Source organism: Nelusetta ayraudi, unplaced genomic scaffold, assembly GCF_046127955.1.
Source record: "Nelusetta ayraudi isolate G7.1 ecotype Tasmania unplaced genomic scaffold, CSIRO-AGI_Nayr_v1 ptg000151l, whole genome shotgun sequence".
NCBI classification, from domain to species: domain Eukaryota; kingdom Metazoa; phylum Chordata; class Actinopteri; order Tetraodontiformes; family Monacanthidae; genus Nelusetta; species Nelusetta ayraudi.
The window spans coordinates 292,801-310,238 of record NW_027466201.1 but is presented as its reverse complement, the minus strand read 5'-3'; the positions used below and the strand labels follow the sequence as shown (position 1 = coordinate 310,238).

Sequence of the window (17,438 nt, the reverse complement as noted above, 5' to 3'; positions counted from 1 at the left end):
TTGCAACGCACGACGTTTCTTTCACAGCAGCGACACGGACCCAAGGCCGCCGTCGACGGTTCCAAGAGGACGTTGGGCCGCAAGGTCCAGAGTCAAAAAAATGATTGAATGAAACAATTTTCAGCAAAAATTAAGAAATTAAATTTGAACGCTTGAAGTGTTGCATTTTCTGTCCCGCCTCGATCTTTGCTGTACGTCTGAATGTTTTCGAGTGTACAAAGGACCGTATTGTACCATTCATCCTTCAGCTCGCAGTGAACAGGTGTTACATCACATTAGAATTTGTCCTTAATAACCTATATTAAAAAGGCATGTTTTTTCAGCCTCCCGCTAAAAAGCTAATGGTTTTAAAATAGGCGATCTCTGAGCGCTGACATCACATGGGGCTGATTCGCAGAGCTGTATGTCCATGGAAGAATTAAGGGATGAAGTTTTCTCATTTCTATGGGTTTTACTGGCAGGTAAAGTGGCAAAATAGCATAATATGGGACCATTAAAAATATATGTGTGTGTGTTGTGTGTGTTGTGTGTGTGTGAAATGCCACTTAGTATTTCTTTTTGCTCGCAGAAATAATACAATCCATTATTTTTGTCAGAGTTCTTAGTTAATTATTTCTGCCTCAGTCAAAAATGACTTCTATTGTACGTTGATTTCCCTGCGGGGATGAAAAGAGTCGTGAAACAAATGAAGTTTGTAAAAGTTGTAAGTTGCATCATGAGTCACCCACCCCGCTAGATTTGGACTAGCGGGTCATTCAAAAGTCTGTCGCGCAGACTGAATGTGGCGATTTAATCGTGAATCCATATTTGAATACAAACATGAGTCACCTCGGGGCCTTTGGCAGAGAAGCCGGGCCTCCCTGCAACACTAATCCTCTGAGTCCAAGTGGAAAGTCTTTGTCCGAACGCTCTTATATGGATTTTCCAAAGCTGACTCACGAAAAAAAAAAATCCTTTGCGCTTTCTATTTTGGAGGCGGTTTTTTACAATCCCGGCGGCGCTCGGGGAACAATTACAGCGATACGGCCGCCGGTCGTTGAAAGCCGGAGCGCTACTCACAGACAGCACGGGGCGCAGCGAGAGCAGCAGCTCCGAGCCTCCCCAGTCTCGGCAGTCCAGGTACTCCCCTTCCTCCAGGATGTGCTGCTGCCCCTCGAAACCGGGCTCGCTGTAGCCCACCCAGCTGGAAAAGAAGGAGGGAGGGAGGGAGGGAGGGGGGGGAGCGGCGTGGTGGGTTAGCATCTGTCTCTGTTACACAAGCTCGAGGAAACCCAAGCAAACAGAGCCAACTTGTCCCCGTGCAACAACAGCAGTGAGTGAGAGAGTGAGTGGGGAGAAAGAAGTAAAAAAAAAGACTCACAGTCCTCCGATGACCTTTAAAGAACCCACAGACTTCAGATTCTTGGAGTCCGCATTAGCGCCGGCTGCCGAGAAGCCCGCCTCGCTCTCACAAAAGCTGAAAACGTCAGCGTCAATCTCCAGACAGGAGCCCTCGAAGCCGGGCTTCTCGTACACCAGAGCCTGGGGAGGGAAGGAGGAAAGGCTTTTAATTCCACTTCACCTCAAAAATGTAAAAGGAACTGGCAAAAATCCAAGGAGTTCTACTCTTCATTTGAACAATAAACCTCTGATCATTTTGCCATTTTGGCTTTGTGCACGTACACACAAGTGAAATATGCATGTTGTGTTGTGATGTAAGTGTAGTATAAACAAAGATACATTTTTTTAATAGGACAATGCAGATTAATGACCAGGACATACAGGACACAAGGTAAATTAGCATCAATTAGCCGAAATTAGCAAAGATGCTAAATTCCATTAGCAAGGATGCACACTACACACTACACACTACATTTCAATCAGAGCCCAATCCAAAAAGAAGGCCAACTAGAAATTGCAGTCACTTCCGACGCCAAAATAATTACAAATAAACATTAAGTCAACAGTAGCATCGTCATTTCTCAGTTTGTGGCTTTAAAATGTCAACTTTAAGTGCGTACACTCACCGACCTGTACAATAGGTAGAATGTACAATTGTTTGTGGACACAAACGGCTAATCAGCCATAGCTGATGGCAGCAGCCGAGCGCGGTGAGGCACAATGAAGATGATTTGCTGGCGTTCAAAGCGAGCGTCAGTCAAGGGGAAGACAGTGGATTGAAGTGGCTTTCAAAGCAGTTGCATTTCACAAACTGGCTTATCTGTGCTGGTAATTCCAACTATTGGCATTCCTAACTGTCTCTAGGGTGTCCAGAGTTACGGACCTAAAGTGGGAAAAAAATGAGCCGCAGCAGCATGGATGGAAAAAGAAAGACCTTGTTGTGGTTGTTGTCGTCAGGGGTCAGAGGTCAGAATGGAAAGACTGGTTGGTGACCATAGAAACGTTTTTGACAGTTTTACCTGGGCCTCGCACCTCCAGTTTTTTGTGCATTTTGGCGAGTGCTCGTTTTTCCCATTTTCTTTCCAGACCGTAGAAAAGCGACAGGAACTCAAACAATTAGCAATGGGCCACAAGATCAATCTCACCTTGACTTCGTTGGCGTTCTCCACCTTGAACACACCCTGGAACACAAAGGACAGACGCGTCAGAATCACCGCGTGGCTACGCCGTTGCCGCCGTCCTTCCTGTCTTGGAAACTGTTAAACACGCTCCGCGAGGAGGACAAGGTGGCGCACGCCGACCAGCGGCGTCGTCCCCGTGGGCCGTAATTACCGACTGCCGCCGGCTGTGCGCTGATCCTTTTTTTTTATTTATTTATTTTTTTTATTTTAAAAGACGTAGCTGAGCGGGTTGAATGGGGACTAATACAATTTGAAATGTTCAATGGGGGGCAAAAGGGCAGCTGCTGCTTGAGGATATGTGAAAGGGTTCCGATGTTTTTTTCTTCCCATTTGCCAGATAGAAGCTGAAGCCAATAAAAATGACACCTCCAGAAATGTAACGAGCTGCAATTGTTGCGCTCACGCCGCAGCCTCCGTTGGCGGCAGGCACCTCTGCACTCAGCTCGCATCAAAAGACGGCGGCCTCGCACACTCATTACAACATGACCGTCGCACTCACTCATCAAGGCCTTATCTGGGAGACTCTGAAGGACTGGAAACGTCAGGAAGCCGTCAACACGTAAGGCGCTCAGATTTGTAGAAAAACAATCAATGGTTGAAGAAATGAATTGAAGGAAATAATAATGTTCAAGGTCATGTTGGGGACAATTGCGGAGGTTTCAAAAACAGATCAGGTCTAAATGTGGACAATAACCATTTGTGGAAAAAAAAAAAAAAAAAAAAAGTAGTAAAGTTCAAACGAATCTGAAATTGGACTTTCAGAAAAAGTACATGTTTCGTGACTGCGGATCGAAAGTCTCGCAAGCTACAAGGGACGACGACGACAACAAAAAAAAAAGCGCGCACCATTTTTAGCGGCCGGAGAGATCCGACGAACGGCGACGGAAAACCCCAGGCCTCGGGGTACGCGTACGCCCCGGTCTCCAGCACGGCCACCATGCCCTGGAAGCCCGGGTCGCTGAACACCAGCCACCTGCGGGGGAAGGAAAAACACACCCCGTTAGCTTGTCAACGGAGAATCAAGTCAAACAGTCTTAAAGCGAAGACATGCCCGCAGGCCAACCATCCTTTGGCGGGTTTGCAGTTTTAGGCTCGACGCAATGGGTCTTACCAGCCGGGGGTGCTGAGAGATGCACGCACACGGACGCCTGTGACTCATCTCGACCGGCGGACTCAACCTGAGCTGTGACTGGGACGTACTGGGGAACAATTGGCAGCGGCAAAAAGGCTCAGTTTAGCGGTTCTGCGCGTTGGAAGCACAAGAGGAGGAGTCGCCTGGCAGAGCTATTTGTAACTTCTGGGAAGCGTTTGGGAACAAAGCATTCCTTTTGTTTTTAGATTTCAGGTAAGTTGCCAAGTTCAAACCTTTTAAGAAAAGCAGCTGTGCGGAAACGGATAAGTGCCCCCCCCCCCCCCCCCCCGTGTCTGAAACCCCCTTTGGCAGAGTTCCTTCTTCTGCACCCTCGTCTGTTTGTCTCTCTTCCCTCTGGTCACCTCTGCGCCCCGGCTCTCCGAAGGCTACCCTGAATTCCTCACAAAGTGCCATTTGTAACAAGCAACGGCAGGACTGACATTCCTGCAGAACGCCAGGCAATAAAACAAGCACGTTGGAATGTGGCAGTGAGAGTTAGACTCTGCTTTTTCTTCTTCTTTTTTTCTTCTTCTTCTTCTTCATTTGGTAAAAATTCAGGGGAGGCCAATGAAGGAAAACACAGCCGCTGAGGTTTGCACAGCGGGCGCTAAGCTTCAGAGCGAGCCCTACCTGTCGCCAAGGAGAGAAAAATCAATGTCTGAAACTGCATTAGGCCCGGCGGGCGCCGTCACTCGCAATTTGTCTTTGGGCCGCCAACCGGAGTTTGTGTTGTTTAGTGCTTAACGTGGTCCGGTTCTTCCTGAAATCTCATCTCCCACCCCACCCCCTCGCTACCCCTTTTAGCTCTCCGATCGATCCCAATGCGAGGACCAGGTGCCTTCGCTAGCGCCATTAGCATTGTGAGCGCCACGCCGGAGGGTCGGCCCCCCCAGCACAGCTCCCCGCAATCAGCCTGTCATTGCCATCAGAGGTACTCACAATCCAGAGTGCACTTGGATGGAAGCGGTGCTCAGCGGGATGCCGAATGAGCCCGTCTCCACTATGTCGTCGTGGTAAGGTGTTACTCTGCCGTGGCCCTCCGGCTCGGTAAACAGATCGATGTGGGGCAGGCTGTAATCCTACAGAGTGGGGGCGGGGGGGGGGGGGGGGGGCAAACAGACATCACAATTACACAGAGTGGTCCACAGCGCTGGAGCAATGCCTGGGCAATGACATCGAGAAAAGTCCTCATTCTGCTGGCACTGCTAGCTTAGCTCTGGCTAGCACACTTCGAGGTCGGGCGCATTTAGTTTGCAATGCAACTTTTTTGAGTTAGAACAGTACAGAGACGGAGATTTCAGCATCGATACTTCATTAAAATATGCCGCCTTCGCCGGCATGTTAGCTAGGTTGTCGATATTTACGCTGGGGGTCCGGGGGGGAACCATTTTTCCAACGGCATGGTTTCAATTCCACCACGCCACAGTTTTTCCAGTCGGCAGCTAGTCGTCTGCATTCGGCTCACTCTTTAATGCGAACATACTTCGGGCAACTCAATGAGAGACTCTTAGCCAAGGTTTCAGCTCGTTTTTGAAGGGCCGACGATAGACATGTAAACACTTGAAGAATTGAATGTCAGCGGAGGCTAAAGCTGTGTTTTTATTCCACTCACGCAGACAACAAGGCGAATGGAACCAATCAGCACTGGCGTGTCGTCATGGGCCTCCGTTTGCTCCTCGGGGTCTCGCCACATGTTGGATAATTCCGTGTCACCCTCCTCCAAGGCAACCGTGCGTCCCTGGAAGTCGGGCTTTTCGTACAGCAGCCAGCTGGAACAAACCGAAATATGTATTAATAATAATATAACAGTTGTTTTTTTTTTTATGGAAAACCGTGCACTGTTTTTAGTCAGTAGAAGAAGGGAAAGCTAATCTTGCTAACACGAACAAGCTAATCTCGTTGCGTGAAGCCACGGTTGTTATCTACTTACTGTTATCTGCAGGCCATAAACCAGCACTTACGCTAAGATGACGGGTGAAAGACATATTTATTCTGTGATACCTGGATCATGATAGAAGGGGAACAAAGTCCAATTGCAGATTTGTTTGAACTGTCCAACTATATATATATTTTTTTTAATCGGCAGTGTCAAGATTTAGATTTGATGGCTTTTGAAACCTTCCCAATCGTATCAATTTGCACATATTTCTTGGATGCTACCCAACATGAACTCAAACATTGCTATGTTATCTCACTTATGCATTTATCCACTGGTAGTATTTGTATGAATCTGGGTGACTGTAGATCGGGCCCTGCTTTGCTCAGTAGTAATCGGTGTAGTGTCATGTGACTTTCAGGCGTTTCAAAATCCTTTGTACGTGTAATTAACAACATTTTAATCGGGACATCTGACAGTAATTCCGTTGTCATGGTAATAGGAGCCTCCGTCCTCTGATGGAGTGATGAGCAGTCTGCGGCCTTGCGACAAATCAATCTAAATCTTAGTAGCATAGAAGGACTCATTTTCCTCTCTTTTCTTTCACACCAGGCACTTATTGGGCCAACCGCTCCGACCTGTCTGCGGTGAGATTCGTCCCTGCAGACTCAGTATTCATGATTATCGCTTGTTGAGAAGGACGACTTGATTATGGCATCGAGCCGACACCCCCAGCGCCATTAAAGTCCGCTTTAATCAATCAGTTTTGGCGCCCCTGCGTCGTTTGGAACCCACTTGGCACTTGGAGCAGAGAATTGTTTGCCTCTGAAGTACACATCATCGATACGTAAATCCTACCTGATTTATTTTTTAAATGCACGATATAACATGGACATTAGCACGATACGCCTCTCTGCTCAACGCTGAGATCACAATGCGACGCTCAGAGCCGGAGGAAATCAATCATCCATTTGTTTTCTGCTGCACCCGCTTCTCCTGCAGACAGGGTTGCGGGTGGGGGGGCTGCACTGGGGCCTTATCCTGGCTCTTGTCTTCATCAAAGGGCCAAACAGAAAGACAGAACGCCCGCTGGCACCACGCGCTAACGCCTGCGGCCAATTTAGAATTTCCCAATGCGCCTCGTGTGCATGTCTTTGGACTGCGGGAGGAAGCCAGAGTGCCCCGAGAGAACCCACAGGGACCACGAGGAGAACATGCAAACTCCACAGTAAAAGGCCCTCTCAGGCCAGGGGGCTCTTACTGTGAGGCGATAAGTGCAACCCACCCGCTATGGAGGACTAAAAGTGCCAACATTAAATAAACAAATAAATAAATACATCATTAAATAATTATAACAATTGTTATTTATTTATTTATTTTTACATAAAATGAATTGGTAATTTAATGCATTAATGACACATTTACATAATTATTTCATGATGCATTTTTTTTCTTTTTTCTTTTCTTTTTTTTTTTTTTAATTTTGGCACTTTTAGTCCTCCGTTTACCAGCCACCAGACCAGAAAAATGTACGGAGCCCCTGAGTGGCCATTCGAGAAAATAAAATAAAATAAAAATAATTACTAATTCCTGGCCACAAATTAGTATTTCGTGGCCACGAATTAGCACGAATTAGTATTTCGTGGCCACGCAATTGTTTGACTCTTTTTTTTTTTTTCTCCAATGGCCACAAAAGCTGCTAGTCAGCGTTTAACATGGAAGAGGGAACCCTGAATGTAAACAGACTGCTGGCTAACTGTGTGGAAAGCTCCCACCACTTTAAATATCAGACCGTGAGAACCTGGAACAAAAGTGGCATCCGTCTCCCACGCGCGGCTCCCGGTGCCCAAATGGAAGACTTAGCCGAGCAACGTTTGATCAAACTGACAGGCGGCGCTACTTGTCCGCGCGGCAGCTTTTGCGCTAATCAGCCCTCCGCGGGGCGCTTCGGCGGCGCTCGTACTCACCATCCTCGCGCCACCTTGACGGATATGAGAGGCGAGAGCTGCAGGGAGGTCACGTCGGCTACGTCCCGGTGGATCTCGTACGCCTGGCCCGCGAACTGAGCTCTCTCGAAAAGCACCAACTGTGAGATGAAAAGAGGAGCGGCGGCTTGAAATAACTTTCTCCCCCTCCTGCTTCAATTTATTTCCAGCCTCTGACTCGTTGAATCGGGATTTACCGAAGTTACTCATTACTACTGAAGTCATTTGCTTACGCTTGCGCTTATCTCCCTCACAACATGACGCTAAGCACTTGCATTTAGTTTGAGACGGACAAAAAACAAAACAAAAACATGCAAGCAATTTATTTTGCATTCTGTGTGGCAGTGATGCAGCCGTGCGTGTTTAACAATTTATTTTTTATTTTTTTGTTTGTTTGTCTTTTTTTTTAGTTCGGAATTGGGTCCTTGGTTTAAAAAGCTCCTGCTGTTTGTTGCTGTCTGGCATTCTGCCTGATAGCTGAGGACCAGATGAGGTCGGTCATTCGCAACCGAGCAGATTCCAGTCGCCTTCATGAATAAATGTTGTTTTGATGTGTGACTTAAAAGACGACCTAATTACTCATTATTCCCAGATTTCTGAGCTCACAAGCAGCTTTGGTTTAACACAAGAGGGCTGCTGTGTGGCTTAAAAGGTCAGGACTTTGTTTCTGGTACAGTCATTCAGTTAATTGTCCAGAAAAAGAAAAAAAAAAAAAAATCCATATCGATATTTAGCCCTCTGTTTACAGCCTCCTGTGAAAAACACTCCAAACAAACAGATGCTTTGTCGGACCTTCCACATTTTTTCGACGCAGACAAAAACGAGACGATAAAAGATGCAACGAGGTTGCAATTTTCTGAACGTGGCATACTAGCAGACCTCTATTGTGTAAAGAGGCACAATTTTGTCTAATAAATACGCAATGAATTATGCAACTTAAAGCTTTGCCGTGACCAGGGCCCCCACTTTCCGTGCCGCACTGCCAGGACTCGGTCGGCAAAATTGTAAATCGCAACCAGCTGAGCATTCGCAGTTTGACTATTCTTCTTCTTCTTCTGCATGCCGGCACTTTGTTTACAACCAGGAACATTGTATGAAAAGCAGATGTTTGACAGAATTAAACGCTGTCTGCACAGATTCCTCTCCCTCTCCGGGCAGAGCTGAGACGGGTTTTTTTTTTTTTTACCTTTCCAGGGCGCTTGTGAAATCCCTTGGCAACTCTTTCCTTGAACTGCGAGGGGAAAGAAAAGGACAGAAATAACAGTGAAGTGCTTTATTTTCAAATGTCAGAGAATCTAATCTGCAATTGCAGCTATGACCTACTCTTTTTTTGTTTTGTTTTTTAGGAACGCACCCTTTTGGACTCGAGTTGTTAAATTTGCATTCAAACTCACTTGACGATAGCGCCTTTGCAACGCCTCCTCCACACATCGGCAAACACCGGGAAATGTCAAAGTTAAATAGTGTTTTTATTGTGCGACGGGCAGGATTTACTAAAAAACAATGAAGAGTTTGCGCAAGACGGCCTGTTAAATCCTCCTTTGTAATTCAAAGAGAACTGGCCTTATTGTGTATGGCAAACCGTCCACGAGCCTCAACTGCCTCAGACTGGCCTCAAATGCCACTCTGTCTCATTTTCTAATTTCATTTTTTTTGGGACTGTTGATGATTTCAAGTGAAGAAACAATTTTTCCGAAATGCCAAATTAAATTATGGGACAGCGTGATGAGAATGTTCCCTCTCAACGAGCAGATGATGAAAAAAACAAAAACAAGATGTAATGCTGTAATATGCTGTTTCTCCATTTCGGGGGTTCTGCCTACAGCTTCCAGCGAAAAATAACTGCTTTGTATGAATTGAAGGAGAATTTACGTAATTGGTGAACTACCAGTTAATGGACGTGTTCTGTTGAAAATTGCGTCATTCACAAAGGAGAATGAATTGAAGTACAGTGGAGCCTTGCAGGATACTTTACTGCCCTGCTCGACACTTTAGTTTTCACAGCTTATTAAGCATAATTAGTGAACAATGACAAAGCAATTAGGGATGTTTGACGTCAGCCGTACAAAATAATCAAGCGCCATCATTTTTTTCAATGATCAAGATCAGACTTGGAAGTGTGAAACAGGTGCTGCAAGGTAGAGCTGCGAATAAATATAAAATATTAATGGTGTTTTTTTTTCTTTTCCTTTTTTTGTTGTCAGCAAACAAGGATAAATGTTCCTCACTCGTGCCTAGACGTGTTCTGACAAGAACCTCTGTCTTCCTCAGAAGTCTGCATGAAAATAATTGTTTTCTGGCACCACCCGACCTTCCAGCGAGCACTTTTATCACTCGCAAGCATAAAAGTTATGTATAATTTAAGACTCTGTGTGTGTGTGCGTGTGTGTGTGTGTGTGTGTGTGCCGTGCACTTACATTATTACTAAGCACAGCCTGTGGCTGCACCGGAGGCTGCCTGAGCTCAGTCGGTTTCTGGTGCTTGGCGGGAGGGTTCCCGGTGAGGGACGGAGGAGACGCTGAGGGGGAAGGACCCGGTTCCACGGCCTTCTCTGCCTCTACTGCGCTCGTTTCAGGTGGCTTTATCTCAGTAAGCTAATGCACATTCCAAACAAACAAAAAGAAATCATCAATATCTGCTGCCATTGTTTCGTTTATGCTTCCAGAGCAACGGTGTTTAGTCACTGTGGGCAAAGTAATTACTGCCGTGAGCAATGTGAGCAACTGTTTGATGGAGCCATCGGCGCTATGAACACAATTTCTGAAACAATCCAGCATCAAAGGTCCAGTGTGTAAATTTTTTTAAGTAAGCCCGGTATTTAGGGAAGCCCGCCTATTTTGGGCTTCCTTAAAAAATGGCACAAGATGGCAGCTAACTAGAAGCAAGACCCTTGCTGTGTATATTCTTATATGAGAACAGTTCAAAGGGTAGGAAAACCAAATTACTGCGATTGTACAGCGAGTATACACATTTTTTTGAATGTGTCACAGGCAGTAAGTTTTAATCATTATAACAAAAAACTCTGAGTAAAAGAAAACAGGTATGTGCCATAGTTACCAACCTCCATTTTGACTGGTTCCTGTTCCTGTGCGCTCTTGGCTGGTTTGGCTGGTTCCCGATTGCGGTGCTTCTCCAAAAAGTCTGGCAGCTTGATGTCATCGAAGGAGGGAAGTGGAGGAGGTGAGTCACTGACCATGGGCTGCACAGCCGGGACTTGTATTCCGCTGGCGGGAGCAGGGCTCTGCTCCACCACCGGTTCTGCCTCAACAGGAGCCTCGTCAATGGGACTGGACGGGAGGGCCTGGGAGGCAGGCGGAGAAGGACTGGACTGTGCCTTCGCCTTGGTGGGCGATACCTGCCCGGTGGTGATCGCGCCGTCCACCTGACTGTCCAGCGCCTCCTTCCTTGCCCTGGATTTGGACGTCAGGCCTCTAAGGACGGAGCTGCCCGCCAGCGGCGACTTGACTTTGACCCTCTCCTCCTTCTTCTCGCCGGCATCCTTCACAAAGGAGAATGAATTGAAGTACAGTGGAGCCTTCCAGGATACTTTACTGCCCTGCTCTACACTTCTGTTTTCACAGCTTATTAAGCATAATTAGTGAACAACGACAAAGCAATTAGGGATGTTTGACATTAGCTGTACAAAATAATCACGCACCAGCATTTTTTTTCAATGATTGGTGATGCGGACTTCATCAAGATTAGACTTGCAAGTGTGAAAAAGGTGCTGCAAGCTCGAGCTGTGAGTAAATATAAAATATTCACAGTGTTTTTTTTTCCTTTTCCTTTTTTTTTTCTGTTGTCAGCAAACGAGGATAAATGTTCCTCTCTCGTGCCGAGACGTGTTCTGACAAGAACCTCTGTCTTCCTCAGAAGTCTGCATGAAAATAATTGTTTTCTGGCACCACCCGACCTTCCAGCGAGCACTTTTATCACTCGCAAGCATAAAAGGTCCAGTGTGTAAATTTTTTTAAGTAAGCCCGGTATTTAGGGAAGCCCGCCTATTTTGGGCTTCCTTAAAAAATGGCACAAGATGGCAGCTAGCTAGAAGCAAGACCCTTGCTGTGTATATTCTTATATGAGAACCATTCAAAGGGTGGGAAAACCAAATGACTGTTACTGTACTGCGAGTATACACTTTTTTGAATCTTCTGTTAAAAAAAAAAGAAAGAAATCTAAGTAAAAGAAAACAGGTATGTGCCATAGTCACCAACCTCCATTTTGACTGGTTCCTGTGCCTGTGCGCTCTCGGCTGGTTTTGCTGGTTCCCGATTGCGGAACTTCTCCAAAAAGTCTGGCAGCTTGATGTCATCGAAGGAGGGAAGTGGAGGAGGTGAGTCACTGACCGTGGGCTGCACAGCCGGGACTTGGTCTCCGCCGGCGGGAGCAGGGCCGTGCTCCACCACCGGTGTGGCCTCGTCAATGGGACTTGACAGGAGGGCCTGGGAGGCAGGCGGAGAAGGACTGGACTGTGCCTGCGCCTCGGTGGGCGATACCTGCCCGGTGGTGATCGCGCCGTCCACCTGACTGTCCAGCGCCTCCTTCCTTGCCCTGGATTTGGACGTCAGGCTACTAAGGACACAGCTGCCCGCCAGCCGCGACTTTATTTTGACCCTCTCCTCCTTCTTCTCGCCGGCCTCCTCCTCCTCATTGTCAGGGCTCTTGAGGCGAGACTGGGTGTCCAGGCTGCTGAGCAGGATGCTCCTGTCGGCCAAGCTCGCCCTCGCCGGCCTCAGGCCGGTCTTGGTCTCGAAACTCTGCATCTTGGCCAAGGTGCTCAGCGTCGAGTCAATGGTGTACTTGGACGACTTCCTCAAGCCGAAGGTGAACTCCTCGGGGTCGAACGTCTTCTCGAAGCGGTCCTCTCTGATGGAGGGCAAGGCGAAGGTCGGCTGGGGCGGCTTGAGCGGGTTGTGCTTGCGCAGCGGGGCCGAGAACGGCGCGCAGAGCTTCCTGATCCGCTCCACAAAGTCCTGGTCGTCCAGGTCGTCGGAGGTGTCCAGGAGGTTGCTCTCACTCCCAGAGTAGCTCAGCTTGCGCGGAGCGATCTTGAACTTGCGCACCGGTAAGTCGACGTCCAGCCAGCTGGAGGGGGCGTCGTTCGGCATGGCAGAGTCGTCCCTGCTGAGCCCTCGGGGCGAAGAACGCTGGGGCGACTTTTTACCGTCGGAGGAAGCGGGCAATTTCGGAAATTCCTTTTTCAAGACGTCCCATGTCGGAAATTTGGGGATGTCCTTGTCGACAATGGGCGAAATGTCGATGAGTGGTAGATGCGAGGGTTTCTTGGGTGTCTTTTCTGCAGCTTCAGCGGTGGGGATTGTTGCAGGCTGCTTCGTACCCGCAGCCCCGACGGAAATGTAGTCGCTCGGGCGCTGTGTATTTTTTGATGAGCCCGCCGGACTGAGTGTCGGGAGCGGGGGCACCGAGTTTCCAGCTGAAGTGTTTTTCCCATCACCGTCATCATCATCCCACTCCGCTCCCTTACTGCGCACAGACTGAGGAGAGGAAATCGGAGTGGACTCTTCTGTAAATGAGCCCCTGTGTGACACGTTGTGATCCTGAGTTGTTATCGCCGAAGCAGATTCACCACGGGCAGCTTTTAAAGCTTCGGTGACAGACAACTGGGCATCATTAGCTCCATGCGCGCACGACTCATCGGGTGTTTTATCCCTTTGCTCCGCGAGGACAGACTCGGGCTGCGGTTCAACAGCAATCACAGCTGACTCTGTCGCCGCTGTTTCAGAGTTTTCTGAGGACACGCTTGGCAACTGGGCAGACAAATTTGTCTCTCCCTTCCGCGGCTCTTTCTCACTTTGTGCTTCACTCACGGCCTCCCCGTCAGGTTTGCCGTCCTGTGCGTATGTCGCGGCTCTGTCTCTGTTGTGCTGCTGCGGAGCAGTCGGGATCGATGCTTCCGCCGGCACGGGATAAGCTGCCTCTGCTTCGCTTTTGTCCGTCCCTGCTTGGGGTGTTTGAAAATGCTGTACGTCATTAGCCAAAGAGACCTTCCCCTCACCCTCCCTGACATTTTCCACGCTGTCTGACTCTTGAGCAGATTTTGTTTTATTCAAAAGTGGAATCTGCTGCAGGCCCTCTTTGTCTTCTGTCTTCAAATCCTCCCCCTCGGTCCCATTTATCGGTTTTGCGTCTTTGCGCTGGAGCAGTGCAATTGTCTCTTTGTTGCTTTCATTGACTTTTTCTTCTGTCTTTTGTTGAGAATCCGCAGACGTGTCTCTATGTGGTGGCGGCTGTTCAACAGGTGGCTTTTCCTCTCTCTCAACCTGCTGTGTGAGCGCAGGGGAGTCGGAGGAGGATGGGGTTTCCTTCCTATTTCTGGGGTCCGCAGCCTCCTGCATGAATAGGAGGCTCTGTCCCCCAGCCGCTTCCTCCTTTGGGGGTAAAACAACGTCAAGAGGTGTCTTTGTCCCGGTGCCAGCAGCAGCGGTATCTGGTTCATCTTCATTGACATGCGCTCCGGCCTCCTCTCGTCTGACTGGCTTGACCGTGCTGTCTCCTGTGGGTGAAGAATCTGGGTGTTTCTCCGGTTTCTCTGGCACCACAGAGACATCCTGCTTGCTTTCCGACACAGAGTGCTCATTAGGTAGGCTTCCAAGGGGTTTGTCAGGTAACAGGGTTGGTTCAGAGACCTGACCCACTTGTCCTTGATTCTGACCAAACTCTGCTTTGATGTCACCACTTGGGCCGATGGGACTTGTTGGTTCTTTCGAACAGGGACCTTTGGACTGCGGGCTGGTGCTCTTTGTCAGTTCTTCAGTATTGCCTGGCTCACTGTCTGAAACTTCAACTTCACCCCTGGGTTTCTCACCCAGATCTGCTGTTTGCAAATCCACATTGTCCTCTAATTTGGTGTTAGCTGCGTTTTCTTTAGAAATGGAAATGCTCCCCCCTAAAGCAGTGGTATCTGGTCCCTCTGGTTTCAATGAGACACCCGATGTTGCGCTTGCTTGTGTTTGTTCTTTAGCATCCGGTATATCCGGTCCCCCTGTCTTTGATACGGCAACTGTCACAGGGGAGGTACATTTCTGAGACATTCTTGTCATTTCTGACTTTGGAGGCAATGCTGCTGTTGCGTCGCGTCCTGCGGATGCCTCTAGGAAGATCTTTTTTCCATCCTCAATCGACAATGGACTCTCCCGAGAAGGCGACGAAGAACTGGATCTGGCGCCCTCGTAGTGCTCGACTGATCTCGACCTCTGCTCCTGCCGCAGGACGCTTTCGTTCAGCTTGTGCGTGGCTCTTCTGGCAGGCGAGACATCGGCACTCCTGGGCGTTTGGAAAGTATGCCTGCTGATTCGCACCTTGGAGCGCTCGAAGAGGCTGACCTTATCTGCTACCTGATTCGAACGAGGTCTCTGCTCCTCCTCAATTTTCATCAAGGCCGGCTCTCTGCAAAGGATAAGTCACATTTTGAATCACATGAAACTTCCTTCCTGAATGTGGCCCCTCCCATCCATTTTTGCCCAGTTTGTCATGCTTGATAAAAACCTAGGCTGTGGTCTTATCTCTAATCCAATAGCAGTCTCAAGCACATCCCACATTCTGTGTTATGACTCACAACATTGCTTCATTCATAGCTTTGGTATTCCTCCCAGGCAGTTATGTGTGTTTTCTTAAATATGGCACATTATTCAAATTTTAATGTGCCATGTTGTCGACTCAAGCAACTGCTATGTGTACTTGAACACTCAATGTTGTCAACAGCAGGTCAGACTTTGCTCCATACTAATGTTTATGGAAGGTAAATAGTCATTTATTAAACCACAATGTGACCCGTACCCTAATTACACCAAAATATACATTCAGACTTACTTTCTTTCGATTCCACTGTTGGGTTCAGAATTTCCATTGTCCTCTGTTTTGCTTGAGGTAGAGTTAGGAGCCAGGTCATCTTTCTTTGGGTTCAAGCGCAAGTGTTTTGGATAGAACTTGATCTCAGTTCGGGACGTCTTTATGCTCCTGCGCTTGGACTCCGGCGTCTCCGTCTTCCTCTCCACTGTGAAAAGGCTGTCGTCGTCCTCCATGTCTGCAACCCCGTCCATGCCCTGCGCTGGAGTGGCGCCAGACGCTGTGTCTGCGTTGGGGAGTTTGTCCAGTTTGACTGCATCAGGACAGGAAGTCTTCACCTGTTTTAGCTCAGGTGAGAGCGGAGAGGTGGGGCTGGGCACGGAGGAGGAGTCCACAGCCTCAGCCTTTGGACTCTTCCCCTCAGCATTAGACACTGAGCTGTCAGGTGAAGGGCTTCCCATTTCAGAATTGAGGGGCTTCTTATCACACTGACTGCTCCCTGCCTCCCTTTGAGGGCTTTTCTTTGATTTCTTTCTGGCTGCGTTTCTGCGACCCATGCTGCCGGCTTCTGTTTGCTTTTTCTCGGTTTCGGCCTCAAACTGTGTGTCTTTGTTTAGCCTCAGCGACACCCCTCCTCGAGCACAGTGATAACTCTCTGTCCCATTAGTGGGCGTCACGTTTCTCCCCGGGCCCTCGACTGACTCGCCACTTGCTGACAATTTTGGCCGGCGGATCTGGAGGCTTTTCTCAACTTTAGTGCGCACGACCTCCTCTTCAGCGCTGTTGCCTTTGCCGCGCTTAATCACACTATCCTCCAGATACACTTGGATTTTCCTGCCTGACTCTGTTCTCCTCTGGGCTGGAGGCTGACTGTGGGCAGAGTCCCATAACACTCCCTGCTTCGGAAAAGAGAACTGAGGTGTCACGTGACTGGCATTCTTCTCAGGATTCCCGCTCTCTGAAGTCCCGTTTCTGCTCTCCTCCCTCTCCCTGCCCTGCCCTGTTCTCCTCTTCCTGGTCTCGACAAACTCCGCCCCTTCTGGACCTCCCTCTTCGCTCTCAGTGCTGCACGCAGCGGAGCCGTCCCTGTGGCTAGACTGCGTGGCGTTCTCCTCTTGACTGAGCGCGCCGTCTCTGGAGAGTGCCAGTAAACTGGGACTGAGACTGGAACTTTCCTCCGCCTTCTGTTGCTCCTCTGTCGGTGCTGTCCCACACTCGTCACTCCTCTCTTCCTCTCCTGCTAACTTTAAATCAGGCTCATCGCTCTCACTGGGACTTCTTGGACCTTTTCCCCTCCATGGTGATAACCAGCTCCCAATACGACCGAGGACCCCAGTACTTGGCTGCTCCTCTGGGTTCTCGGACTAAAAACAAGAGGGATAACTCAAGTAAATGCCTGCTTAAACTTGCAGAAAAAAGTGATTGAACATGCGTATTTACCATGGAAATGTCGAAGATTCGTGACAAAAATGACAGCAGTTACATGTCGTAGAGCAAACATCAGAAATCATCCATAAACAAAGGCAGCCACGCTATGAAGTCAATAATAATAATGGCAATTATTGTTAATATTTTTTTAGTATGGCCATGCATTTCAGCATACCAAAGGCATGCAGGCGTGCCGATAACTTACAATCTGTAAGCTTACCGTGGGAAAAACCAAATCATTCAGATTCTTTATGTAGGTTGTGAACATGATTTCGCTTTAGAACAAAAACTCCTAAAAGGAGCAATAAAAAAAACAAAATAAAACGAAACCAAAAAATCATTCCACAAGGCTAAATAAATCGAAGAAAAGCCCAGAAAAGATATTTTCTGCCTAAGCAAACTTAAATAAATAAATAAATAAAAAAGTAGCAGAAACGTTTTCTCTTTCAAAATCACAAAAAAGCAAAACAAAACAAAACAACTCACCCTTTACTCAGACAGAGTGGAAAACATTTCATCCACTTTCAAACTATCAAATGTGAGCTGCGTGACTTGTATTCCTATATGACGGACATGGTGCGTTGACTCCTCGCTGCATCCTCCACCACTGAAGTGCGGTGAAGTGGCATCTGAGGCACGGGGTTCTGGTG

The 17,438-nt window shown here is 48.1% G+C and overlaps 2 protein-coding genes across 2 annotated transcripts in view; both read right to left on the bottom strand.

Moving 5' to 3' along the window:
• Positions 1 to 14,742, bottom strand: part of LOC142879899 (uncharacterized) — a 26,823-nt gene extending 12,081 nt beyond the window's left edge. The window contains exons 1-11 of the mRNA XM_076013449.1: positions 11,769 to 14,742; positions 10,616 to 11,053; positions 9,972 to 10,148; positions 8,741 to 8,785; positions 7,537 to 7,655; positions 5,306 to 5,462; positions 4,633 to 4,772; positions 3,408 to 3,534; positions 2,526 to 2,561; positions 1,361 to 1,521; positions 1,060 to 1,183 (exon numbers count right to left, since the gene is read on the bottom strand). Coding sequence (XP_075869564.1) covers positions 1,060 to 1,183; positions 1,361 to 1,521; positions 2,526 to 2,561; positions 3,408 to 3,534; positions 4,633 to 4,772; positions 5,306 to 5,462; positions 7,537 to 7,655; positions 8,741 to 8,785; positions 9,972 to 10,148; positions 10,616 to 11,053; positions 11,769 to 14,615 — 4,371 coding nt within the window. The 5' untranslated portion in view covers positions 14,616 to 14,742. The remainder of the gene's footprint in view (positions 1 to 1,059; positions 1,184 to 1,360; positions 1,522 to 2,525; positions 2,562 to 3,407; positions 3,535 to 4,632; positions 4,773 to 5,305; positions 5,463 to 7,536; positions 7,656 to 8,740; positions 8,786 to 9,971; positions 10,149 to 10,615; positions 11,054 to 11,768) is intronic.
• On the bottom strand, positions 14,689 to 17,438 carry LOC142879999 (uncharacterized). The gene is made up of 5 exons (XM_076013607.1): positions 17,275 to 17,438; positions 17,009 to 17,080; positions 15,385 to 16,724; positions 14,874 to 14,961; positions 14,689 to 14,814 (listed from the first exon to the last, which is right to left on the bottom strand). The coding sequence occupies exons 2-5, from the start codon at positions 17,054 to 17,056 to the stop codon at positions 14,689 to 14,691; spliced, it is 1,602 nt and encodes a 533-aa protein (XP_075869722.1). The 5' UTR covers positions 17,057 to 17,080; positions 17,275 to 17,438.

Bases quoted from the DNA above. Each gene is read 5' to 3' on its own strand.
- LOC142879999 (XM_076013607.1), bottom strand. From the start codon at position 17,056: ATGTTCACAACCTACATAAAGAATCTGAATGATTTGGTTTTTCCCACG. The intron at 16,725-17,008 runs GTAAGCTTACAG...TCTTGTTTTTAG, and splicing joins ATGATTTGGTTTTTCCCACG to TCCGAGAACCCAGAGGAGCA. The intron at 14,962-15,384 runs GTAAGTCTGAAT...TATCCTTTGCAG, and splicing joins AACAGTGGAATCGAAAGAAA to AGAGCCGGCCTTGATGAAAA.